The following is a 23218-nucleotide window of genomic DNA, read 5'->3' as shown; positions in this document are numbered from 1 at the left end:
ATTGTTCTTCCTTCAATTTGGCTTTATCTGATTTTTACAAAAAAATGTTTTTTTATTTTTTAAAGATTTTATTTATTTATTTGACAGAGAGAGAGAGAGAGACCACAAGTAGGCAGAGAGGCAGGCAGAGACAGAGGGGTAAGTTGGCTTGCTGCCAAGCAGAGAGCCCAATGTGGGGCTTGATCCCAGGACCCTGAGATCATGACCTGAGCCAAAGGCAGAGGCTTAATCCATTGAGCCACCCAGGCATCACTGATTTTTTTTAAGATTTTACTTATTTATTCATCATAGAGAGAGAGAGAGAGAGAGAGAGGGGTTGAGAAAGAGAGAGCATAAGCAGGGGGAGCAGCAGGCAGAGGGAGAAGCATGTTCCCCACTGAACAGGGATCCTGATGTGGGACTCAATTCCAGAACCCTGGGATCATGACTTGAGTCAAAGGCAGATGATTAACCGACTGAGCCATCCAGGCATCCCTATCTAATGTTTTTTCTGTGGTTATACAATGGCTATAAGTTTTGGGGGGAAAGATCAGCAAGTTTAGGGACATTTTCATCATATGCCAGAGGTTTTTTCTATGAATGTGTCTTATCATTGAAGATGTTAACCCTGATCAACTAGTTGAGCTGGTATTTGCCAGGTTTCTCCACTGTAAAGTCACTCTCCCCTCCCCACTCTAGCCTTGACCCTTGTTCCATACTCTTTTGAAGTCATTATTGAATCCTACACTTAAGGGATGGAATGGGAGTTATACATAGCTAGAATTCTTCTGTATGGGGTATTTATATATGTTCCCACACATAACTATTTATTCAATTAATTTATATCAGCATGAATTTGTGGATATTTATTTTATACAGTGGGTTTTAATCTAGTACTATTTTATTTATTTTGTTGCCCAGATTTAATTCTCAGGTGTTTTAGCCACATAAAGTAACTCTATGCCATGGTTCAAGTTATGTGCAGTTACAACTGTCATAAATAAATGCTTACTAAGCACTTTCTGGTTCTTAACATGGTACCAATCAGTTAGTCAGTCAACAAGCATTAGTGCTTTTAAATATCTAGCCTTGTCCTGAAGGCATCATTCTAGAGATTTAAGTATTGGGAAACCTTAACCACTAAGGTAACCAGAAATTTCTAACTTTCCAGGATGCACAGAACCAAAGTTACAGTGGTTACACCTGTGGCCCCGTTACATGATGCTATCCAAAGCTCAGTTGTCTCCAGCTCACACAGACATGAAGCCCAGCTCAGGGAAGATGACAAAAAAAATCTCAGAGGGTTTGAAGTTCCTAGCTGAATTTCAAACTAGATCCTAGTCTCTTTCTTTCTCCAAAAAAGTCACAAAGATTTCTGGACAAGCTATTGGGAAATGTGATTGATCTAAATTTCAGTCAGGCCAACTTGGAATACACTGGTTTACTAAAGAACTAAAGTCAGAGAGATACATGGGTTTATTCTTGTTTAGTTATACATTAGGCAACAGCCACTGTCAGTTCTACAAACTACAAAATTAAAAAGCTTCTGTTACTATAAACTATAATGTTAAATGAAAAAAATCATCAGAAAATGGGTTTTAAAATTAAAAATTTGAAATTCTACTTCTCATCCCACCCCAAACAAATCTTAACTGTTTTTGAGACTTTCCAATTTTTGCATAATGTATTACTATGTTACACATTTTTAAAAAATAACTCTAATCTGAAAAATCATAATTACTGAACAGAGTGCTGAGAAATCCCAAGACTTTTCTCCAAGGTGTAAGAATACAAATCATATCAATTTATCCCTAGATTTGGCTTTTTAGCTTGCTAATTAAAGATACAATATTCTACAAAAGGCACATAGGGAATTTTTCATGACCTTGTGTGTCTTTTTTTTATATATTTTTAATAATAAACATATATTTTTTATCCCCAGGGGTACAGGTCTGTGAATGGCCAGGTTTACACACTTCACAGTACATACCCTCCCCAATGTCCATAACCCCACCCCCCTTCTCCCAACCCCGCTTCCTTCCAGCAACCCTCAGTTTGTTTTGTGAGATTAACAGTCACTTATGGTTTGTCTCCCTCCCAATCCCATCTTGTTTCATTGATTCTTCTCCTACCCACTTAACCCCCATGTTGCATCTCCACTTCCTCATATCAGGGAGATCATATGATAGTTGTCTTTCTCCAATTGACTTATTTCATTAAGCATGATACACTCTAGTTCCATCCATGTTGTCGCAAATGGCATGATTTCATTTCTTTTGATGGCTGCATAGTATTCCATTGTGTATATATACCACATCTTCTTTATCCATTCATCTGTTGATGGACATCTAGGTTCTTTCCATAGTTTGGCTATTGTAGACATTGCTGCTATAAACATTTGGGTGCATGTGCCCCTTCGGATCACTACGTTTGTGATTTAGAGAAAGGAAGCATTGAATGTTATGATAAGCATAGTATAGAAAGAAAATCACCAATCAGATATAGAAAAATAGGAGACATAAGCCAAAACAACATTGCTTAAATAGAAAATAATAATTATTCTTCTCTTACTTTTGTTTTTGTTTTGTTTTACTGGCAAATATCACATTTTTCAATACTTTAGTTTAAAGAGCTCTCATTCAATACATTGTATATTGGACAGAAGGACCTCTACAACATAAATGTTTCGGATTAGCTGAAGACATTCAAGCTAATAATTCATTAGAATTATTTATACAAGTGGAAATCAGGACTGTTCTGCCCAAAATTTGTATTAGATTAAGGTAGATTCCTAAGTGATTTTGCAGAAAGTGAAAGAAAATCAAGAAGGAAATAATAGGTATAATTATGCTTCCAAATGTATTTATTCTTTAGTTTTTCTCCCAAGGTCTTCAAAGTCCATGCAGAATTATTAATATACATATTTATGCATATATGTGTATATAAATATATTCATATACTAAATGTACTACTAAATGGAAAAAAGTAATCACAAAAATAATTTCGAATGCTTTGTTGTTTTAAATTTTTTTTTTAATATTTTATTTACTTATTTGATAGAGAGGGATCACAAGTAGGCAGAGAGGCAGGCAGAGAGAGAGGGAAGAAGCAGGCTCCCTGCCGAGCAGAGAGCCCGATGTAGGACTCGATCCCAGGACCCTGAGATCATGACCCGAGCCCAAGGCAGAGGCTTTAACCAACTGAGCCACCTAGGTGCCCGTGCTTTGTTGTTTTATTTATTTATTTATTTTAATTTTTTATTTTTTATAAACATATATTTTTATCCCCAAGGGTACAGGTCTGTGAATCGCCAGGTTTACACACTTCACAGCACTCACCAAAGCACATACCCTCCCCAATGTCCATAATCCCACCCCCTTCTCCCAAACCCCCTCCCCCCAGCAACCCTCAGTTTGTTTTGTGAGATTAAGAGTCACTTATGGTTTGTGCCTTGTTGTTTTAAATGAGACTCTGACAATTCAAACTGTATGTGTGTTCCTACATCATACACATAGATCATAGATTTATAATAACTTATAGATTATAGATTTGTGTAATATTTGTAAAAAAGAAGAAGAAAGAAAAAAGATTCTAATGGGGAAAAAATCTTTTTATATGAATATCTCAATAATCATGTGAATCTGATCATGATCCATCATATGACTTCTTTTTTTTTTTTAAGATTTTATTTATTTTATCTGACAGAGATCACAGGAAGCAGAGAGGCAAGCAGAGAGAGAGAAGGAAGCAGACTCCCCACTGAGCAGAGAGCCGGGGCCCTGGGATCATGACCTGAGCCGAAGACAGAGGCTTTAACCCACTGAGCCATCCAGGCGCCCCTTTCATATGACATCTTTACCAATCTAATTTTTTTTTTTTTTTAAGAGAGAGAGCCAGCACGAGTTGGGGAGGTGCAGAGGAAGGAGAGAGACTCGTAAGCAAGTCCCACACTCTTCACAGACCTCGATGTTGGGCTTGATCTGACAACCCTGAGATGACAACTTGAGCCAAAATCAAGAGTCAGACACTTAACCAACTAAGCCATCCAGGCACCCCTCTACCAAGCTAAACTTTGAAAAAAGTGAAGAATGATGAAAAGAAAGCTTTAATCTCAGATATATTAAGAAACCCTCCTTAGATCTCAGTTCTTAACTTCAGTGTAGACCCCTTCATTTGCTGCTCATAATGTATATCAAATTTCTCGTTCAGAGCTACCGTAAAGTGATTCTTCCAGTCTCCTGCAATCCCTATAACAAAAGAGAAAACAGTAAATATTATGTTTTCCAGCCAGAATCATGATGTTTTCTAATATTCATACATTCATTAACACCTAATCAAATTTTATCCTTATAATCTTCAATTATAAAAATAAAATATATACTATAGTGTGTGAGTGTGTGTGTGTATACACAGATATATATATTTGAGCTTGTAAAGAAAGATGTGTCCTGATTATTAACAAATAAACAAAACCCGGCAAATTTCTTTTTCTGACCCTTTCCTCTTTTGCTACTTTATTTAATTTTTCTTCCCCAATTCCCCTTGAAATGTTGGAGTTCTTAAGATGAGATCTATGTTTTGCCACACTTCCAAGATATTAAATATCATCTTTATACTTACACTCAAATCCAGGCTTATGTATCCATAGCCTGTGGCCTCCTGGATTCCATAAGAGTATCTCAGATTCAACTAGTTCAAAATTAAATCCATTTTTTTTCTCCACCAATTGTGGGTTTTTCGTGTGTACTTTCCCATAACCTGATTAATGGCAGCACCAGGTATCCATAGCATAAATTTGGAAGTTGTCCCTCAACCACAATATTTGATTTTATACTCATATTCAGACTCTCTTCATATCCATTTCTTCCATTCCATTTTTGCTGCCACTGACAGGTAAGCTTCTCAGCATCTCCTACATTGTGTTATTGTAGGACTGGCAGGTCCTTTTCTTTCGAATTCCAACACATCCAACCTTCCCCCAGCAGAAGGAGTATCTTGAGTTAGTAGTTTTCTTACCCCCTTAGTTAAAGGAGCTCTAAACTTTCCCAGTGAAATAACCCCCAAAGAGAGAAAATATGTGTCTTCAGAATTAGGTAGGGTCTAAGGGTATAGCACTAAGCAGCCCTTTACAAGCATGACAACTATTTTAAGTCCATTCATCTTAAAAATACATGTGAATCTTATGAAAAAGAAGACTGAGATCATCTGAGAACTAGACAATTAAAATATAATCCATATGTTAACTCGCTTTTGGGGGCTTTCTGGGGCTGGCAGTAGCAGGTTTGTTATTCTTATCATCTTAAAAATTCCTGGCCCTGTCACTGAAAGTTCAGTTAAAAGGGCAAGATTTTTTCTATTTTGTTTCTGCTTCACATATTAGTAGACTGATGTCCCAATAGTCTACATATTCTACATGCCTTTGGATTTATTAACTGATCACCACTCCTCAGATGATTCCTCCTCCCAACAAAATGTCACCTCATTGTATTTTGATATTTTGCCAAACAAGGCTATATTTGGCAGTAAGTGCTTTGAGACTCAATCTTTTCACACAGCTTTAACGAGGTTAACTGATCTACAAAGAACTGTACATATTTGTATAGCTTGATGAGTTTGGGTATTTGATACTTAGTTTTGAAAAATGTTTGCCGCTCGGTCAAGGAAAAGATAATTGTTCTAGGCTTTTTTCCTCAACTCAAGGTGAGATCATTATAGATGTTTTCTTTTGAGTTTCTTACTTGAGTTTGAAGAGAAAAATAATTTTAAAGTTATATACATTTATATAACATCCATGGTGTAACACTAAGGCACACAGGCTTTATAAATGACAGTAGTGTGTGGTATTAGTGCTGATAGTGAGGCTTGGGTGGCTGTTGACAATTCTTAGTATGCTCCATAGAGTAAATAATCAGCAAATAGTAGCAATTTAGCAGCAGCAGCAGCAATAGGAGTAGTAGTAACACTACCATTTTAATCTCACTACAGAACTGGTAACTCAGGAAAAATATTGCTCAAATGTGAAACAGCTTTGAAGAAAACTAGCTGGGTCCACAGGCAAGAATAGACTTCAATAGGTGTTTGCCTAGAACTAGTTCAACTTGTGACTTTGTAGAGCCATCGAGGCAAATTACATGACTCTCTTACCCTTTCTCATGAAGGGAGAAATTTTTTGGTTCATGACTTCATCTGGTAGTGTTGTATAATTGGTAGACGGATTGTTCTTCATCTCCTGGAATGAAGTGTGTTGTACAATCTTGTCCACAAGCTCCTCTGATGGCTGTCTTCCCAGAAATTGTATCACTTTTATCACCTCCTTTCGGATATCCTAGGAAGAGAAAATATTTTGAGGACTAAATTACTAAAGTTAAATTCATTACTATTTAGATTGAGAGAGAGAGAGAGATTCTTTCCCTTTTGTCCCCACTGGTATTGGAATTAGACTTTTAATGAAGAAAAACACTTCCTGGAGAATTATTTTTTCAACTTCTCTAAGCATAATTTCCCTTATCCATAAAAGGGACATAAAAGTTGTTTCAAAGATTGTTGTAATACTAAATGAGATGGTGTTTATAAAATATTTATTGTAGACTTTGATGCTTAGTACATACTCAATAACTATTATCTACGAGTATGAATATATACTCTTAAAGACTAGAGTCCCCTGTGAAAGATTAAGTTTGGGGTTGAAAATATGTACATAGTTTTACTTTTTTCTTCTAATTTATTAGTGTACATACCAAGAAACAAACTAACCAAAAAGATTAAGAAAAGGTGTAAAAACTCAAATATCCAACATGGAACATCAGCTGTATATGAACCATAGCTCAAGCATCCTCAGCCCTACACGTCATATCTATAGTGTAGCCTATTATCCAGATAAACCACTCATACAAATATTCACAATACCAGTTATAATGCTTATGTTGTCATATAGTTCTCTTTACAAAGAATGTTATCAAATTCTCGGTCCTGCAAATTACAACTTGCCTATCAAACTTTAAGTATCACCTTCTTTGGCATGATTTCTTTGACTACTTCATTTTGAGTGAGATGACCCTATTTTCTCTCCTGTAAATTCCCAGATAGGTCTTTATTCTCATAATTCTATTTATTTGTCTGTTTGTTGTTTTTCTTTATTTTATGAACTCAAGTTCTTTCAAATTTTTTCTTTGGTAATTTTTTGAGATTTGGGTTTCAACATATTCATTCACAGAAGAGTTCTATTTATTAGCTTCAAATCTGTGCTAAAGTATCTGGATTATTATGATTTTGGGAGGTAGCTGCATCATCTATTTAAAGACAGATTTTTGTAACTACATTGTTGTCAAATGCTAATATTTTAGAAATTACTAAGTTGCCCATATGTTTTCTTTTTCTAAAGTATTTATTTTAATAACATAAAGTGTTATATTAGTCTCAGGTGTACAATATCCCATATGTTTTCAATTTCTCACCTCCTTCATGTCTTCATAGAAAAGAAATAGCACTTGTGGATTATTTCTCTTTTCCCACCAAGAATTTGCATGTTTATACCAGGAGCCATATGGCACTAAAGTTAGAGATAAAAACAATGTAAGAGCATAGTATCATCTTTATACAGCTTGAAAATGGGTATTCAAACAACAGTCGCAACAAATAAATATAAGTGAATTATCATGGAATGAAAACAAGAGATCAGTCACATATCTTTTTTTTTTTTAAGAATTTATTTATTTATTTGAGAGAGAGAGGGAGAGTGAGCACTATAGAGAGAGAAAGAGAGAGTGCCAGCGGGAGGAGAGCCTGATGGAGAGGGAGAAGCAGACTCCCCACTAAGCAGGGAGGTGATGCAGGACCTGGTCTTAGGACCCTGAGATCATGACCTGAGCTGAAGGCAGATGCTTAACCAACTGAGCCACTCAGGTGCCCCGTTGTCACACATCTTAAGCAAATTTCTCTACAGCAAGAGAGGCAAAGTATATTGAGTAATTTGTGTAAAAAAACATATTCTAAACTTTCATCATTATGACAATGACACAGAAAAAGTAAAGGAAATTCCCCTCCCACTAACTTGATTCAGAGCTTATAAGAGGATTTTTGAAGTGTGTGTGTGTGTATGTGTGTAAAATCAAGCCGTCAGTGAGGAGAGTGGAGTGGGAACTATTAATGATCTTATAATCTGAATTCAGTCTAGGTCTCAAATTTACCATTTACAAACTGTCTTTGGCAACTAAAGCCAGTAGTTATATAATTTCTTATTACACTACTTGCAGTTTATATAGCAGGGGTGTTTTGTTAGGAAGCCTTAGTGATATTCTCATTTCAAAAAAGTTAGAAGATTTTCAAGATGATATGATACAACATGAAATGCTGTCTGTCTAACTCCCTCTTCCCTTATCTTGTCTCATGCATATCTCAATGTTTTACCCAATAAAAAGCTGACAGAATAATATAATGTTGTCTGAGTCAAAGTATTCTGCTTTGCGTTGTCATTGCCTACCATTTCTGTTCTTTGACTTTATTCACAATTGCTCCTAAAAGAAAAAGTCACACAATGATATTTATAGTGCCTCAGTCATCCATTTTGCGGAAGAGTAATACTGCCTTTCTCCGCCTTACAATGGGGATTTTGATGATCTTGTGGCATTTGTTTAATTCATGATGCTTTAGCATAATTTTTTCCCAAAATGTAAAAAACATAAAGGATATGTGTTCTAGTTTTATTAAGCCAATATTATCATCTATGAATATAAAGATGATATTATTATTGTTATTCTTGCAATTATTATTACAGGATCAGAATGATAATACTTCTTTAGATAATACTAGACTCTGCTGAACTCTTTCTTCCACAACTTTAGATAGTTGCTGTAGTCTGAAGTTAAAGAAAAAGGTAAAATTTCCCAGAATTTCAGCTCAAGTAACCCTTGTATGGTCCGGAGAAATCTAGCTGAATCATTCAGACTGTACCCTGGTGGAAAGAATAAGAACTTTGTAGATATTCAAACTCCTTTATGAATTCTGACCCCACAAAATACTTGAAATTTCCTTGGAAACAAATGGGCATTCTCTTTTTTCTATTTCCTTGCCCTTTATTCAGTAGAATTGTAACACTGTGAAATACTTTTCTAATAAAAAGAAATGAGAGAAAATTGGACACTGAATCTCAGTCGTAGAGCAGAAAATCTGTTATATCCAACCTCCAAACACACTTTTATATATTTATTTTTAGGCACTGAACTGGAATGTCCAAATTCTTCAATTTGCCACACACATCTGGAAACCCTATGCTTGCTTCAGAGTTCAGAGTCTTCTGGTATTTCTGTGTTTTATTTAAGGATCAGAGAAGATAACAGACCATAACAAGACAACAAAAATTTTTGCTCAGAGATGTCATTTGTCTTGTATTATTTACCTTGAAGAAGTTGAGAGTAAAGAAGCTCCTCTTACCTTGTCCTTCCATGAATTTTTCCACAAACTCTTGGAAAGATCCAGGATCTGGATGAGCAGATACCATTCGAAAGAAATAATAATAAGAAACAGCCACATCTTTGGCATTCCGGCAAAGATAGATCATCTAAAAAAGGTGAAATAATATATGAAATCATTTTTTTTCAAACATAGTCTCATCAAGATGTAAAAAGAAAACATTTATGTTTTCAACTACAAATATAATACACAGTCATTGTAGAAAGTGGATAAGATATATGAAATTACATAGAAGAAAAATTCTTCAGTAACCTGAAATGATAGCATCTTTTGTACAGTTGTTCAGGGCTAGTTCTCCCTTTACATTTTTCATGCCATTTTCACATATAATAACTTATTTTAATGTCATAAATTTCATCCAATCTTAGAGAGAAAACATGTTTACCAAGGGTTTACTTAAATGCACACTTATCTCAGTAAAAATATAATCTTCACCAATATTTTTGAGTTTCCATATTACATACAGAAGAAGCACCGATCAGGCATAGCAATCAGGAAGCCTTCTTCTATCCCCATCTGGGGAAATAAAAAGTTTCTCTGACTATATTGACCTTAATAGACATTTAATTTATTAAATGTCCGTAGATTCCAAAAAAGAACAAATAAACAAATGTGAAGTTCTAAGAATATTTGATTCTGCTTACCTTACAGTTCTTTTCCCAAAATGAGGCTGGAAGAAGGTCAGCTGGCAGATGAGTCTTCACTATTCTAGGAGATGCCATCTGTTTTAATTGTTTTACTCCTGATTTTTAAAAAGTTAAAGGTTATATAACTTTAAAAATTAGAAATATTTATATGAATTTTATAGACATTTAAAAAATAAAAGTAACTTTAAGATTCTAAGTATATTCATAATAATAATAGTACATACCATGACAGAAGTTTAGGTAGAGGATATTATAAAGAAAAATAAGATAAAGTAAAATTTCACCATTTGGGAAAAATCTTTAACATTTTGGTAAGATACTAACACAATCATTATTAACATTCCACATTGAACATGTGCTTGAACTACACAGGTCCACTTATATGTGGATTTTTTGCAGTACTATAAATATAAAATTTGTGTTTATACACTTTATATAAATTTATATTTATTTACATAAATATATATTTATATGTATAAATTTATAATATAATATAAATATAAATATACAAATACACTTTGTACAAATATATATATATTTGATACATACAGATACATATATCTGTACCAAAAATTTGTACAAAATATATTTATAAATTTATAATATCATATAAATACACTTTGCATTATATATCTTATATATTATATATATAGTACAATATATAATTTCTCTTTTTTTTAAAGATTTTACTTTTTTTATGTGAGAGAAATACCACAAACAGGGGGAGCAGCAGAGAGAGGAAGAGGTAGAAGCAGACTCCCCACTGAGCAGCGAGACTGACCTGGGACTCAATCCCAGGACTCTGAGCTGAAGCAGACATTTAACCAACTGAGCCACCCAGGCACCTCTTATAATTTTCTTAATAACATTGGCTTTCCTCCAGCTTATTTTATTGTAAGAGTACAGTATGTAATACATATATAACATACAAAATATGTGTTAACAACTGCTTATGCTATTGCTAATGCTTCCAATATAATAGTATACTATTAGTAGTTAAATTTGGGTGGGGTCAGAAGTTATATGCAGATTTTTTATTGTGTGAGGGGTGATCATCCTCACCCCTTGTTCAGGGGTCAACTGTGAATCCATATGACTAGACTCAGAGCCATCTAAATACCACACATGTAGACAGAATTTTTAATACCTCCTAATCGATTTTTTCCTCAATATAGTATACTGAAACTGCAATGTGAAGAAACATGACATCCTAAAATTTTAATGATATCATAGAGTTATTATGTCACTTTATTCTTTTAGTGACCAACACATTGTTTCTAATTTTTCACAATATTAAAAGAATCTGTGATGAATATCCTTTTAGATATATCCTTGAAAATTTATGGATATTTTTCTAGTTTTTAATGTATTATCACATTCATCCCATATAGGGACAAATGCTTAAATATTACTAGGCTCTCATATGAAGACATATAAGAGCTATACTTATTCAATCTATTTCAGCTGAATGTTATAATGTAAACTCTGTCAAGATTTAAATTTAAATTTACATGTTTTTCATGGAGAAGACACAATACTAATTGCCACTTTTGTTTACAGTCTCTTTCCTTGCACTGTCTATATCCACACTTTAGAATATATGTACATAGTTTTTAAAATCTAAACTTAAAAAATCTACTTAAACATTACCATTCATTACATCTTCTTTTCTGCATTCCAAATAAGGTATTCGATTAAAAATGGCATCTGCTTTGCATTTTTCCACATCGCCCTCTTTGTAGATCATGTACACAATTTCACTAACCCAGGTTGTACCTGTAAAAATTAGACAAATCTCAGTGTTTCACCAACCATTCAGGTTGCCAATGCAAGTAGTGTATTTATAGCTGGATAAAGCAGAAGTGTCCTAATGCAATATAATTTGAAAGATGTCAGAATAACTTTAGAACTCAACAAACATTTCTTCTCATACTTAATCTTACAAGACCTCAAAATAACCTCAATAGATGAAGATGAATATTGTAGTAAGACACACCTATGGTAGGAGTCCAAATTTGTTCACAGTGAATTGGGACATTGTGCAAGCTGGTAAGAGTTTAGGATTTAAATTTTTACATCTAAAAAGTTAGAAGACTTGCATTATTGAATTCTTACTACATAGAAAGCATTGCATTTAATTAGACATTATCAAGAAAAACAAAGAGGAATAAGATACAGTTCCTGGCATCTAGGACACATTAACAATAAATATATTTAAGCTGACTGAGTCATACAAGTGAAAATAATGCACAATTGAATCCTGAGTTTAATTTAAAGAAAGAAAAGATGAGTATTCAAGTAGGGATGAGGAAAGCTTTCAGGTAAGTTTTGAAGGATGGACTAAACACAGATGAGCAAGAAAGAAGAACTGAACAAGTTGGAGAATCCAGAGAGCAAGCGTGTGCTCGGAGGCTCCCACATCATGTACGTGCTATTCCTGGAGCCTGGAACAATCTTCTAGGAGCTAAATCTCTCACATCTTTGCTTTGTTTACCCTAAGAAGCCTCTGGACTGCCCCAAGCAAAGTACTCCTGCTATATGTTCTCACAATACCCTAATGGAGCTCCTTCATCCACGACATTTTCATACTATATCATATCTGCCACTTATTTATTTATATTCCCCTCTGGGTTATACACACTGAGAAGGCAGGGATTTGATGTGTTGTATTCACCATTGTATCTCCAGTGGCTAATAGCACCCTTGAAACATAGCAGAACCTCAATAAAAATTTGCTGAATGAACAACTGAAAAAACAGAAATGGGAAAAACATGCAAAGAAATGGTGAAGAGGCAGGTCAATGAGAATAGAGGGTTTGTACTTCAGGAGAGATAATGTTCATAGGAAGGTGTCATTCATCCATTCATTCTTTTCAACACAGGTATATCGAGAATACGCTGGTCATGTTAAATTTTAAGAATACACAGTTAAGTAAGGTGTAGTCACTATGCTAGTGTTTCATGTGTTATGGAGCCTTATATATTTTCGGTCTATTAGATATCTACAAATACTACATGAAAATAAAATTGTTAATTTTGAAAAAAAGTAAAGAGACTTGAATAATAGATGATGCACTCGAGCATGCATCAACCACAGACTTTACTGTTAACTTCTGATGTCTCAATCTAAGCCCCAGTACAGAGGAAACAGAAAAAAATAGACTTGATCCTTGCCTTCTAGTGCTCAAAGTCATGTTTAAGAGTTGGAAACAGTACACAATAATTACAAAACTTCTCTTTTTCTTAAGATGCTATAACACAGGTGGGCACAGGAATTTCAAGGGCTACAAAGGAAGAACATTTAACTCCGTGTGCTTCTGCTGCTGTGATGTATTAACAAGAAATGCCTTCAAGACAACATGAGAATGGAACTTAGACTTAACACGTTATCGGCATTAGTTCACCAGTTTTGTGGGAAAAGGATCCTAGCAGGCAGAACCATCTCCCTCCCACCCCCCACCAAGGTCAGATACTTAAGAAGAGTATAGTGAGGAAGAAAAGAATTGGAAATACATTATAAAGCCTAAAGGGAAGAAGAAATGGGTGGGAAGGAGCCTGCAGAAGCAAGCAGATGCAAGCGTAAAATGCCTTGGAGTTCATATTAGAGATCGAGTTTTTTAGAAGTTCTGGAATTAATCAAGCAAGAGAGCAAGATTATGAGAACTCTGTTTTGGGAGAATTCCTTCAGTAAGATAACAATATATTTAACACATATAAAAGTGTTAAATGAATCAACCAAATAGTGAAGTCTCGATCAGATCTTTCTAATTTCTAAAGATCTGTGGTTGTGAGATCCCCGAACTATGATTAAGTTGAGCTAATCTCGGGAAAAAATATGTTACTTAAAAAAGGAGTCTGGAGGCAAACTTAAGGAGAGCTAGTTAGCTGAAAAAATAATTTTTTAAGTCTGAAAAATTTGTTTGTACTTTGTTTATACAAAATGACAATATGGTTCTATATTCATGCATTTATATTAATAATTTTCTAAAGGTACATGGAATCTGTGCTGCTCAAGTCACACGTACAGAATGTGCTCTTAGAACAGAGCTATAATATCCACTTTTTCTGTGTCTATACCAAAACTACTATGTCTGTCTTTAATATGAAGAATCAGTGTGGAAGAAGTGAACAGCTTAATATTCACCATTCAAGGTGGGTTTGTCATTTCTAGATGAAGAGAGAACAGCACTGAGATAATAAGGAAACTTACCAGATTTGGGATATGTGGCAATGACAATGTCATCTGGTCTTGCCTGGAATGTATCCACATCATCCCAATATTCTACAAAGTCTTTATACATTAGAATTCCGTGGACTTTGCCAAAGTATTCATCATAGTCAGATTTGGAAGAATCCATCCTAAGGGTCATGCACTGAAAGAAAAATGTATATTTTCCACTTATATGTACTTAAAATGTTTAAAAATTAATAATAGCTCTGTATCTTGAGGTTCTCTTGAGTTTCTAGCATTTCTTAGCTATTGAGTATATGGAGTAAAGGCATGTTTAAGAAGTATATAGCATACTCTTGGTGCTTTAAGAATCTCTAATCCCATTCAGAAGGTAAGTCTAACAATATAAAAGAGTAAGAAAATACAAGGCACTATAAAGTGTTTAAAACTACATAAAAAATGGGGGCACCTGGGTGGCTCAGTCTGTTAAGTGTCTGACTCTTGGTTTCAGTTCAGGTTATGATATTGGGATCATTGGAACAAGCCCCATATTGTGCTCTGCATGAAGTACAGAGTCTGCTTGGGATTCTTTCTCCCTCTACCCCTCTCCTTCCCGGCCTCTCTCTTTTCTCTCTTTAAAATAAATAAATCAATCCACCCCCCCCAAAATAAACCTATGTAAAAAATAATGTGAAGTGCTTGTATTATGTTAATTTTTTAAAGGATTTTAAAATCTGAGCCACCCAGGCACCCTTGGATAATCTCTAAGATTTTTAACAATTGTATTGTACTTTCTTCCATGAACCCCAAAAAACACCACTAGGGGCACCTGGGTAGTTCATTCTGTTAAGTGTTTGCCTTCCACTCAGGTCATGATCCTAGGGTCCTGGGATCCAGTCTGTATGAGGCTGCCTGCTCAGCAGAGAGCCAGCTTCTCGCTCTCCCTCTCCCCTCCCCCTACTCATGCTCTCTCTCTCTCTCTAATAAATAAATAAAATCTTTTTAAAAATTTATATTATAATTATGCATAGCAAACTCCATGATGAATAAAAACAGAGCCTTCCATTTCTTTATCAAAATTGATGGAGTATATGAAAAGACTAAGAGATTTAAAAAATACAACAGTATTTTGGCAAATAATCATGGTGATTAATCATGTAAACATCAAATAACATGAAAAGATGGATAGTCACATTTGATAGCCACTGCACGATCTCAAAGTCATAGCTTCCTTAGTTCTTGAATGTTTCATTAATGAAAAAATTCAAATGCCCCTAATGCAGGACTCCATCCCAGGACCCTGGGATCATTACCTCAACCAAAACAGACACTTAACCAACTGAGCCACCCAAGCATCCTTCATCATGGTTTTGATTTGTATTTCCCTAAGAGATCTTGAACATCTGTTCATGTGTCTATTAGCCATGAAGATGTCTTTTTTTTTTTAAGTGTCTTCTGCTACTTTCTTAACTGGGTTACCTGTTTTGAGGGGTGTTAAGCTTGATAAGTTCTTTGTGAATTTTGGATACTAACCCTTATCAGATATGTCATTTATCAGCCCATTATGTAGGCTGCCGTTTACTTTAGTTGATTATTTTTCCTTGCTGTGCAGAAGATTTTATCCTGATGAAGTCCCAAGGGCTCATTTTTGCTTTGTTTCCCTTGCCTATGGTGATGTGTCTAGTAAGAAGTTACTATGGTTGAAGTCAAAGAGGTTTCTTCTTAGACACACACATTCTTAAACATTCTCCTCTTGGGTGGTTCCCTAGCAGTACTCCCAGCCTCTAGGTCTACAAAAGCAAGTCTTAAGGGAGGTGGGTTGCAGAGATCTACTCATCTTTCATGACCCAAGACACACTTCAGTCCATAAGCCCCCTTAATAAAACCATTTCTTGTTAAGCTGAAGTTGGTCTTTTTCTTTGGTTTTATGGTTCCTTTGGACTTTAGAGGTTGTTTTCATGTACCTCCCTTTCACAAATATCACCCTTGCCCAAAAGCCACCTGGTAAGTTATATGCTTATTTGTAACAACTATGACTTTTATTGTCTTTTTCAGAGAGCCTGTAGTATAATAAGAGCCTTCTGGAGGTAGTAGTTCTTTTAGTCACTTAATATGCTTCCTTTAATACAGAGAATCCCAGTTCATGAGAGATGCATTATAAAAAGAAAATGAAATTTCAATTACTGTGACAGATCGACTATCCCAACACAAGAAATAACTAGTGTCAAATTTTAGGACAATAAATCCTACAAATTAAACCAAATGGTTAGACCATTAACTTATTCTGAAGGTTTTTTCCCATCATGTTTTCCCCACTATATTTCTAGGCTGCACATTATAGCTAGAGACTTTCAGATGTTGCCTCCTAACTCCCCATCACCAGCACCTGGCACTAAGTCCCACAGACTCAATCCCTCTCATATCAATCATATTCCTATCTTCATGATCCTTGTTCAGAGCCTCTCCCAACTGTTGACTGAATATGAGAGTAGCCTTTCATCTGGCTTTTCTGTGAAAAGTACAAATCTCTTCTTTCTACAATCACCAGAAGAAAAGGAATGAATATTCTTTACTAGGCACTTACTTTGTGCCAGATTTGAAAAGTCTTATTTTAAAATCTTATTTATATGTCATAAAATTACATGAAAAAGCAGACATCATTATCTATTAAGTTTGTCCTGTAACAGACCTTGAAGACATAAACTGTTTTTGTCTTTCTGAAGGGAGGGCAAATATGCACACAGTTATGCATACATGTAAATGTGCATATATAAATATCCTTATTTTTGACACATGATTGGTGAAAACAAATTAAACAACATAGATACAATGAAAATGCCCTCTTTATTCTACTCTGAAGATATAATCACTCCTAATAGCACTATATTTATGCTTCCAAATATTCAAATGTATATAAAGCCTATATACTTATATATCTAATTTAATTTGTATTATAGTTTACATTCTTTTTGCACTCTATTTTTTCAAGTGTGAACAAAATTTTCTGTTAATACATAAATTCTGTTTTCATTCTTATAAATGACACATGGCAGTCCATAGTATGGGTGTAACATAGATAACACAATTCTTTACTGAGGGAAATTTCTGTTGTTCCCCATTTTTTAGATATAAGTAGCACCATAATGAATGTCTTTAAGCATATGTATTTTCACACTTACCTCTGCAGTGATAATGAAATTGCAAAAATAAAAGATATGCACATATAAAATATCATTAAATATTTTAATTGCTAAAATTATACCAATTTGCATACTCTGTGCAATTGCCTGTATTCTCATATCCTCACCAGTATTAGAAATTATTTGTTGTAATCTTTTATAATTAAAAATATGTTTTTAAAATTGTGTTTCAGGGATATTTTATAATTTTTCATGTTTCATCTTGTATAAGTTAATTGGTTATTTTAATTATTTTAATTTTATTAAATTGATAACTTTATTATTATTTTATTTTATTTATTTTAATTTATTTAAATGTATTTAATTTTTTATTTAAATAAAATATATTGAATTGTTTAATTTAATTAATTTAATTTGATTAATTATTAAATTTGTTATTATTATTATTTTATCCATCGAGAGTGTTGCTTTTGGGGCACCTGGGTTAAAGCCTCAGTGGGTTAAAGCCTCTGCCTTCAGCTCAGGTCATGATCCCAGGTTCCTGGGATGGAGCCCCACATCTGGCTCTCTGCTCAGCCAGGAGCCTGCTTCCTCCTCTCTCTCTCTGCCTGCCTCTCTGCCTACTTGTGATCTCTGTCTGTCAAATAAATAAATAAATAATCTTTTTTAAAAAAAAGTGTTGCTTTTTCTTAACCGATTTATAGCTAGTAATTTATTGTTGATTTTATATTGAGGATATATGTGCTTTTTCTGTTTTATATGTCAGTAATCTTTAAACTGTCTTTTTTATTTTAAGATTTTGTTAATGTGTTTGACAGAGAGAGAGTGAGAGTGCTCACAAGTAAGGGAAGTGGGCAAGGGAGAAGAGAGCAGGAAACCTGATACTCAGCTGGACCCCAGGTCCCTGGGATCATGACCTGAGCCAACAGCAGACAATTAACCAACTGAGCCACCCAACCTCCCCTAAACTATCTTAACGAACTCTTTTGATACAGTTGCATAGAAGTTTATTGCTCACATAATCAATGTGTCAAATTTTGGCCTTATGGTTGGTATGGTTCCTTAAATATTTAAATGTGCTCATACAATGAGAAACATATATACATGATAAGTTTATATAATCTTATTAGTTTAGAAGATTGATGTGTACACAACAGAGAATAGAATATAGTTATTCAGAATGTGGGTCCTAACGTATACCACCATGTTTAAATCCTAGTTCTGTTATTTGAAATTGTAGATCTTGAAAAATTACTTCAGGTCAACTACGCTCCATTTTCTCATCTACAAATTAAGGATGATAAAAATGATAATACTTATCGGAAACACTGAATGGAAATTATAAATTCCCATTATAAATTCTTAATAACTATGAGCTTATATTGTTACTATACTGAATCCATATGGTAATATGGAGGAGTGTAGAGAGCAAGATGGAGTCTCTCATGTCAAGCAGGGGGCTGTGTCAAGCAATGATGCAAGCAGTTAAGGCACTGCATCTAGGAGATATGCCAGGACCAGAATTGGTTGACATCCCACAAATGATAACAAGCAGAACCAGAAGAGGTCTTCTGGGCCTCCTAACCAGTTAGATCTCTTTAAAAAGGGGAAATTTTTGGCAGCAAACTGTCAGAATCTTCAGAGGTGATCTATGTCTGACCACTTTAAAAAGGCAGCCACCACCCAAGGTTCTGCCCACTTGCTTTCTGAACAGAACCAAGACCCTCATTGTTTGAATATGATTAGTAAGTGCAGAGAACTGACCCAGACTGGACCAAGGCCTGATCTCAGCTGCGTATCCACAAACTGACTTCAGGTTGGTTCATTAACTTCCTACACCCTTCTGTTGTTGTTGTTTGTTTGTTTGTTTTGGTTTTAGTTTTAGTTTTAGTTTTTTTTAAGAGAGAGAGAGAAACGAGTTGGGTAGGGGACTACAGAGGGAGAGGGAGAGAGAAAATCCCAAACAGACTCCATGCTCGGCGAGGAGCCCGACACAGAACTCAATCTCACAACCCTGAAATCATGACCTGAGCTGAAATCAAGAGTTGGACACTCAACCAACTGAACCACCCAGGTGTTATCTTGTTTGTTGTCTGGCTTATCTTATGGTCTGCTCTATGTGCTGTGTAAAAAGCCACATTAATCTCATGGTGAAATGTCATTGAGTTTGAAATCTTGAAACTGTTTTATAATCATGACTAACTTTGCTTTCTGACTGAATAAAGCTGACATAATGTGTCACCTTCATAGCATGCTCAGGATAATGAGCCAGACACTTTGGGCTCTCTCAGTTAGAAATAGTACGCATAACGCGGTAAGATCTCCTCTAAAAGCAGAGGAAATATATGTTGTTACAATTCCCAAAAATAAGGGCACCTGGGTGGCTCAGTCATTGAGCATCTGCCTTCAGCTCAGGTCATGATCCCAGAGTCCTAGGATTGAGACCCGCAGCAGGCTCCAGCCCTCCATGGGGCTCCCTGCTTGGCAGGAAGCCTTCCTCTCCCCCCTCCCACCATCCCCTGCTTGTGCTGCCTCTCTCGCTGTGTCTCTCTCTGCCAAATAAATAATTTAAATCTTTTTAAAAATTCCCAAGACTATATTTCATAAATACAAAATTACCTGGAGAAACTGATAATAAATAACCTGTTTTCTCACTGGAGAGGGTAAAATCTGTTAATATCTAATATGATTTTTACAACACATGACTTCTATTTGTTTGCTTCTCTTAAGTTCTTTGGGACAACCCAATATATTTATTTCATTTGACCTCAGATTACCCACCAGAAGACAGACCCAATGGAAGAGAGTTTTTCATTTGTTTTTGACTAAAGAATGGCTTAGCATGTGTTTTGGAAACATGGAACAACACTAGTCCTGCATGTTGTTACTAAAAGTTAAAAAAATCCCAGTCCCTAATAGCAGACTCAACTCTTTGAAGACCTCCCTCTCAGGTAAGTTAGATGTCATCTCACCAAAATTACGAGATTTTGATGAAAAATTAGCCTTGTTAATAAATCAGCTTGTTGGGAGCCTGGGTGGCTCAGTCGGTTAAGCATCTGCCTTAGGCTTAGGTCATGATCTTAGGGTCCTGGGAAGGAGTCCTGCTTCCAGTTTCCTGCTCAGAGAGGAGTATCCTTGTCCCTCTCCCTCTACCCCTTCCCCCTTCTCATGGTCTCTCTCTCTCTCTTTCTCAAATAAATTTTTAAAAATATATAAAAATAAAATAAATATAATAAAATAATAAAATAAATCATCTTGTTCCCTAAACCTTTCTTGCTCTCAGAAACAGAAATCTTTCACTAGAAGAAATGTGTATAACAGATGTTACTTGCACAGCCTATTGATTTGTTTATTCATGTGAACAACTTTCTTGGTGTTCTGCCAAGTTTGCAAATATTGGCTTACAGTCAACTGGGAGTAACCGATTTTATCACTCAGCAGTTGGCTGGCTTCTGCTTACCCCTTCATGGTCAATATTTTTCTCAGAGTTAAGCTGAATGGCATATAATAAAATCTCTTTTCTTATTAACTTCTCTTAGTAAGTTATCTCCTATCACAATGTATGGACTTGCTCTCTAGCTACTCTCTTCTTTCTCAAAAGATGTATTTCAGTTGGAAATTGTCAATTTTATTTTCCGAGCGTAAAGGTTACTGTTGTCTAGAAACACCAACCAAGAAAAATCATTAGAACTGTGCTTTATAAATTCAATAAAATTCAGAAAGATTTTTTCTTTTTCCTCTTTATTTCTTTCTCCTTTTCTCTATCTTCCCCTCCTCTAGCCCCTAATCTGCCTCTCATCCAGCAGTTATTAGGTGTGTGGGCAGCTACCTCGTTTCCAGATGTAGTGTTAAGGGTCAGAGACACAGGGTGAGTGCAGATGAATGGAGCTTGTTTAGTCCCCACTGTCTTCTGCTTACTCAGATTTGGGAAAATTTGTTGAAAGCAGTGAACATCCAGGACCCATACTATGTCACAAAGCAGATGTTCAAAAACACTTCTTAAATTTAATTGCCAAATCGAATGTCTCTGCTCTCTCTCATTTCTATTAAGGACTCCTAGATAAAATAGCTACTGTTTTGCCAATAATCTACCTATGATGGACCAAGGACTTGGATTTCTGCTATATTCTCATTTAAAAGTAACAGTAATATACATAAAGGCCCATGGTGGCATTCAACTACTTCTGTCACACTTCACAGAACTGATCACCACACTGGAAGTCAGTCTCCACTTTAACTATTTCTACCCTGCTTGTTCTGTTTCCTCCTTAGTGAAATGGAGGACATGTCCAGCATGCAGAACTTGCAGAGTCACTACGATACCATAGTTTTATGTTAAAATTCTTTAAACACCAAAGCACTATATAATGCAAGATTTATTTTTAGTGACAAGTGATTTAAAAAGACTTCGAAATGTTTTACATTATTAAGTAACTGAAGTATTAATAAAGACTTTATTCTCTCTGTGTTTCTTTTTCTAACAGCTTTGTGATGTATCCTTTGCATCTAAATTTTCTATATCTAAAAATCTAAATATTAACATCAGTAACAATAGTAAAAATACAACCTGACCTGATGATCCTGGGAAAAAAACTGGGTGATCCAATTTAGTTTTCTTCGATCTCCACTCAGGTTTTAGGCTGCCAAAAAAGATGAGAACCACTTAAGCATTTGAAATGTTTCTGGTGAGCTTTTATTCCCAATGCCCGAGAGGGAGGCGGAGATTAATTTGTGGGGCTTGGTTTTCTAGCGTTCGTGATGCGACGAGGATCAGAAATATGTATACGTACCTGCGGATGGATGTAGCCCGAGCCGTGCTCATTCATAGAGGGATGTGAAAAGCCTCTGCTGTTAGTTCTCATTCTTGGCTCATAATCAAATTCCTAAATTTGCCAATAGCAATCAGTGGGTTGGAGAGAGGGAGGGAGGGGAAGTGAACAGGAAATGATGGAGAAGGGGTTTGGAGCAAAATATATGCGAGGAAGGGGAGGCTCTTTATTTATTCACTGATGAATAATAAAATGAGGTTGACCTTCAAAAGAATAAACTTCTTGGGGGAGCGAGAGGAGAGAAGAAAAGGAGGGGAAAACCAGGAGGGCAGTGAGGACCCTGGGTCAGTAGACATAGCTCAGTTTCCTGAGGGATGTCAAAGAAGACTTTGTAGTACCTGGTTATGTCCTAACAAGTCAATTGGGAAACACCTCCTACTTTCAACTCTGAAGCGGACTTGAAAATCAAAAACAGATGACAGCTAAAGAAAGAATGTAGATAGACATCACTCATCTTTGAATTATTATTTAAAAATCTCACTATCTCTGCACCCAGTCACATGCATAACAGGATAGTGTGGTATTTACTGTGATGTTAACCCTTGACGCCAATGTAATTTAGATACGAGAATATGAAAAACAAAACCCTAAAGATTTGTAGAGCCCAAGAATCCTTCCCTTTTCTTCTTTTCAGGTCTGCACCTGCTGAGGAAATTTTTCCTTGCTCCCATCTCTCTACCCTAATCAATACCTCTAACCCAGTTAGTTCCAAACCTCATTGGAACTAACTAATTGGACAGATTAGTTCTCATTTGTCTCTTGATTATAATGAGAAGACACTTCTTTAAAAGGTTTATTATGACTCTTGCAGAGCTGAACAACCCTCCAAGTGACCTTCAAACCCTACACTACTCATAATGCTTAACCCATTATGCTGCAATTAATATTTACTTTGTGCAGCTTTCTGATAGTACAGAACTTAGAGAGAGGGGTTTTACCCAGTGATTAGCATGCTGCGGGCCTGAATGCATACTAACTGAGTGA

At 35.4% G+C, this 23218-nt stretch overlaps 1 protein-coding gene across 2 annotated transcripts; it reads right to left on the bottom strand.

Moving 5' to 3' along the window:
- Positions 1-1437: 1437 nt before the first annotated feature.
- SULT1E1 (sulfotransferase family 1E member 1) lies at positions 1438-22354 on the bottom strand. Of its 2 annotated transcripts, none has more exons than XM_059159882.1 (9): positions 22196-22354; positions 21973-22045; positions 14305-14467; positions 11745-11870; positions 10092-10189; positions 9409-9535; positions 7434-7528; positions 6124-6304; positions 1438-4226 (listed from the first exon to the last, which is right to left on the bottom strand). In XM_059159882.1, the coding sequence occupies exons 1-9, from the start codon at positions 22225-22227 to the stop codon at positions 4114-4116; spliced, it is 1008 nt and encodes a 335-aa protein (XP_059015865.1). In that variant the 5' UTR covers positions 22228-22354; the 3' UTR covers positions 1438-4113. The 2 variants fall into 2 exon arrangements, with proteins under 2 accessions (XP_059015865.1, XP_059015871.1); XM_059159888.1 differs by having other exon boundaries at positions 21978-22045; positions 22196-22272.
- Between the last annotated feature and the right edge of the window lie 864 nt (positions 22355-23218).

The sequence above is a fragment of the Mustela lutreola genome, chromosome 1 (genome assembly GCF_030435805.1).
Source record: "Mustela lutreola isolate mMusLut2 chromosome 1, mMusLut2.pri, whole genome shotgun sequence".
NCBI classification, from domain to species: Eukaryota; Metazoa; Chordata; class Mammalia; order Carnivora; family Mustelidae; genus Mustela; species Mustela lutreola.
The sequence above is the reverse complement of the archived record's forward strand: the minus strand, read 5'-3'. Positions and strand labels throughout refer to the sequence as shown.